Raw genomic sequence first — 4,780 nt, 5'->3', positions numbered from 1 at the left:
TGGACCAACTGTATGGCCTTAAACACCCAAAAGGATAGTATAACCAAAGATTAAAGGGGCCAATATAATTTCATGAGTCCATATGTATAGTAAAAGGTTACATAACAAGCAACAATGCCAGACAGACGATACCTTCTTTTGAGTTGTTGGCCAGCGTGCCAAAGTGATTCCCAGATAGCAACCCAGCATAGAACTGGGAAAATGAACAGCAGACCCCAATCTTATCCAAAGGAATATAGACAACTGATTACTGCTAGATGAGGAAGAGCTGACCCTCCTAAAACAGTACTTTTTAAAATGCAAAATCAGGACTACAATGTAGCTAAATAGTTGAACACGTGTTTAGCATGTACAAAGCTCTAGGTTCAATTCCATCACCATAAGATACATCCATTCATCCATCCATCCATCCATATATATTAAAATTAGCCCATTCTTTGAAAAAAAATTTTTTTTCTTGGGCTAGAGAGATGGCTCAGCAGTTAAAAGCACTGACTGCTCTTGTAGAGGACCTGGGTTCAATTCCCAGCACCCACATGGCAGCTAACAACCACCTATAACTCCAGTTACAGGGGATTCAACACCTTCTTCTGACCTCCGGGGGCATTGCAATACATGGGTGCATTTACACATATGCAGGCAATACACTTATACATATAAAATAAAAATAATAAATAATGTTTTTTTCCAAGTTACACATCTTTTGTACCTAACAAATTCAGGGCTTAATATGAAGTTCAAATGGATGGATCAATCTGATACAATACAACCCTATAAGAGAAAAAATACAGCTGATTTAAACTAGGTTTTTAAATTAGGCTTAAAAAATGAAGAGATCAACAACCCAAATTTCCTTTCATTCGTTTGCATAAATGTGAAGCAGGAATTAAGAAATTTCCCAATGACAAAAATACATCTTTTAGACCTATTGTACACCTTGGTACACAGTGAGTCAAGATGGGAGTAGTCAGAGAGAAACTGGACAGCAGAGGGAACCCCACAAATACCACACCTTAGGTGGCCAGCACTTGCTGTGGAAGACTTAGGTCTCCCAGGGGGAATTTACCAGAGATGGTAAACTAGAGTCAACATCACATTCAACATAAAACACTGGGAGCTGGGGTATGGATCAGTGGTGGACAGTATGCCTAGAACCCTAAGTCCCAGGTTCCATCACCAGCAGCAGCAGCAACAACACAAGCAAATGAACAAAAGACCACTTGGGTCTGTGTCTAAAGTCACTACTGACCCGGTAACTTCTGACCATTCAGATGACTTATATCCCCAAACGCCATTAGCAGTGAGCAGATGCCTCAGAGGAACCTCCTAGGTTCACCTCACTTGTCTGTTTTACTATTGTTATTGTTATTATTATCGTGTTTGAAATTTATTTAGTGTATGAGTGTTTTACCTGCATGTATATAATTTGTACAGTGCCCATGGAGGCTAGAAGAAGGATTCCCCTGAAACTAGAGTTTCGGATGCTTGTCAATTACCATGTGGGTGCTTGGAATTGAATTCCTGTCCTCTGCAAGGGCAGCCATTTCTGTAACCGCTGAGCCATCTCTCCAGTCCCGTGGTTTGTTTCACCTTGTTGAGACAGTGTCTTGCTATATAGCCTAGGCTGACCTGGAACTTTCTATCCTGTTATTTGGCCTCTCGAATTCTGGGATTACAGATGTGAATCACCATGTCCAGCTCCTGGGAAACTTTTAAACTTAATAGTGTCAAAACTTCTCATCTCCATTGAAGTAGAATCTTTTGGGGGGAAAACCTATACACCGGAATCTTTAAGAAGCTACTTGTATGATTTTGGGGGCACAGGGAGGCTAAGAAGTTTGGAAACGCCTTGGGCTTGAGAGTTGGTGTGTTCGTGTATCTTCCAATTCTCAGTGCACTGAGACACCAGACTAAACTCCTTTTCCATCCCTTAAAGGCCAGTAGTACAAAATAAACCATTTCACTTCTAAAAAAATTATGTTTTGTTTTATTTTAGTTTTTGAGGCAAAGTCTTACTTTGACCAGGCTACTCTCAAACTTGAGGGCTCAGGTGTTCCCCTTACCTCAGCATCTGGAGTAGCTAGGACTACAGGCTTGAGCCACCACACCAAGCTCAACTATTCATTAAAAAATTTATATATAATCCAGTGGCATGTATACTCACAGTGCTGGAGAACCACCAACTTTTTCTGGTCCCTAAACATTTCTTATCACCCAGAAAGAAAATCTGGTACTCAGTAAGCAATCAAATTCCACTTCCCTTTCCCCTACCCCCTGGAAACTACCAATTTGTATTTCCCATTCTAGTTATTTCACATTAATGGAATGATATAATAGGTAGACTTCTGTGTCTGGGTCTTTCTTAGTACTTGACATCATATTTTCGAGGTATCAAGCCTGTTCTTTTTTATGGCTGAGTTGTAGTCTACAGTGTGGGTGGTTATACTACACTTTGTTTATCCACTAATCTCTTGTCTCTGGACAGTTGTTTCTCCCTTTTGGCTCTTGTGAACCGGGCTGCTAGTAACATTTGCGCATAAGTGTTGGTTGAACACCTGTTTTCAGTTCTGAGTGGAATTGCTGGAAAGGAAGTGCAACAGTAATTCTGTATTTAGATCTTTGAGGCACTGTCAAGCTCTTTAAGTGTGATTGTACTTTCGTCTCTGCTCTTTTTCTTCACAGATCTTCCTTGACGTGTCCCCACTGCCTGAAACAAAGCAACACCTTTGATCCTTTCCTGTGTGTGTCCCTTCCCATCCCCTTGCGCCAGACGAGGTACGTGAAGTGTCCTGAGTGTGGGAACCTTCCCACCCTGCATCTGCGATTTTTTTTCTCTTTTGTTTCTCATTCGGCATTTCTCTAGAAACCAGCCTTGCAGCCAGGTGACTTGGAGTTATTGAATGGACAAAGTGAAAAGTGAAAGGACCTGTGTCTCTTTTTTGGCTAAGGAAGGAACATGGACAGGATGCTTGGGTCCACATTGTGGCCTGTCATAGGTCTCTGACCTATCCGGGGGTTGGCACAGGTCCCAGTTGAATCAGGCAGGGGGAGACCAGAGCATCTATTACCACCTGCTCTTCCTGCAAAATCCTTTTTGTTTATAAAGGTATGGGCAACATTTTCCCCCTTAATTTCTTTCTTTTCATTTTGTTATTAATTTATCTTTTGAGACAGGGCCTCATTCTGTAGCCTAGGCTGGCAATCCTCTCACCTCAGCCTCCCAAGTGCCAGGATTATAGGCATGAGTTACCACACTTGACTATAGGGAAACATGTTTTGAAGGATCAAAGAAAGAGGAACAGGTTTGTCTGGTGCAGATGAGAAGAAAAATAGAGTTGGGATGGTTGAGAGAGCATTGGGCTGTACTGTCTGAACCGAGCAGCAGCCCAGCTTCCAGGAAGCCCATGCTGGCCTTTATGCGTCTGGCCAGAAAGTCATGGAAAGTCAGTGAGCTTGAGAGTGGGAGGCAGTGTAGGCTTGGAGATGGAGGTATTTTTTTTCACCGTGCTCCTACCTTCCCAAGTCCCATTTCTCTTCCTGTTGACATCTGCATATTTAGGATACAGCAGGAGACACAACTTTTTCATAAAGCTTTCCCTGGCACCCTCACCTTCCCTTGCTCAGGTATCTTGTGCTGCCTATCCCACAAGTGTACCTATTGGCTTATGTATTAACCTGGATTACAAAGCCACCAGTGCCATCATAGGAAAATGTATGCTGTGTCCTAGGACTCTTGAGAGCACAGTTGTTATGACAATAACCCAGGTTCAAATCACAGCTCTATTAACTAGCTTGACTTGGATCATTATTACAGTATGGTAAGTAACAGGAGAAACAGCAGTCTCCTCAAGAAGTGGGCCTTGAGGGCTGGCAGGGATAGTGGGAGGTGGAAACAGATTTGCAGGGGAAAATTTCATTAAGAGGAGAAAATCGTCCATAGGGTTGATTCGTTCTGGAAGAAGCTTGGCTATTTTATTTTAAAAACTGCAGGGTCTTTTCCTCCTTAATGTTATCTGTTTAACAATTAGAGTTTTGAGATCAGAGATCTATGTGGTGATTTTTAATCAAACACCTTTTTTTTTCAACCCTGTGGAAAAGCGGTTTGGGAGATTTGGTTCTTCACTGCCACCTTGTGGCAGGGTACCTAAAGTGCAAGGGCCTAACCGGGAAGCAGTAATTAAGAGTTGAGCCTGACTCCATTGTCCATGATGTTGGTGACTATGCATGTCAGTCCTTTAAGGATGTGGCTCCCTTCCTGTTTTCCAGATTCTTGAGCGTCACCTTGGTCTTTCCCTCTAAGAGCCAGCGATTCCTGCGGGTTGGCCTGGCGGTGCCAATCCTCAGCACAGTTGCTGCCTTAAGGAAGATGGTTGCAGAGGAAGGAGGCATCCCTGCAGAGGAGGTGTGCTGAAGTTGTGGGAGGCCTGGCCACTGGGTGACAGGATGCTCACTGGGCCGGCTGCCTAGGCTAATGGTGGTTCCCAGGTGACTCCAGCATGACTCACTGGCTTCTGTTTGATTAGTAGTCTGATGTCTGGTGACTGGGTCTTGAATTCTCCCTGTATTATTACTCACGGTGACCACAAAAGGACACTTTGCCTTCCAAGAAGGTGATGGTGATGGTGATCTAACAGCAAGCGTCTACCAGCAGTCATGCTTACTAAGTGCTGGTGCTGTCCTTTTGGTTGCTTGTGTTTCCCTTCCTTCCTTCCTTCCTTCCTTCCTTCCTTCCTTCCTTCCTTCCTTCCTTCCTCCTCCCTCCCCCTCCATCCCTCCTCCC

The 4,780-nt window shown here is 43.5% G+C and overlaps 1 protein-coding gene across 2 annotated transcripts in view; it reads left to right on the top strand.

The window, feature by feature from the left end:
* Positions 1 to 4,780, top strand: part of Usp43 (ubiquitin specific peptidase 43) — an 82,213-nt gene that overhangs the window by 34,350 nt on the left and 43,083 nt on the right. For both annotated transcript variants that reach the window (XM_008855734.3, XM_008855733.3), the window contains exons 4-5: positions 2,683 to 2,775; positions 4,267 to 4,402. In XM_008855734.3, coding sequence (XP_008853956.1) covers positions 2,683 to 2,775; positions 4,267 to 4,402 — 229 coding nt within the window. The remainder of the gene's footprint in view (positions 1 to 2,682; positions 2,776 to 4,266; positions 4,403 to 4,780) is intronic.

This window comes from Nannospalax galili, unplaced genomic scaffold (assembly GCF_000622305.1).
Source record: "Nannospalax galili isolate Female #2095 unplaced genomic scaffold, S.galili_v1.0 scaffold146, whole genome shotgun sequence".
Taxonomy (NCBI): Eukaryota; Metazoa; Chordata; class Mammalia; order Rodentia; family Spalacidae; genus Nannospalax; species Nannospalax galili.
This window is presented reverse-complemented; position numbering and strand designations above follow the sequence as displayed.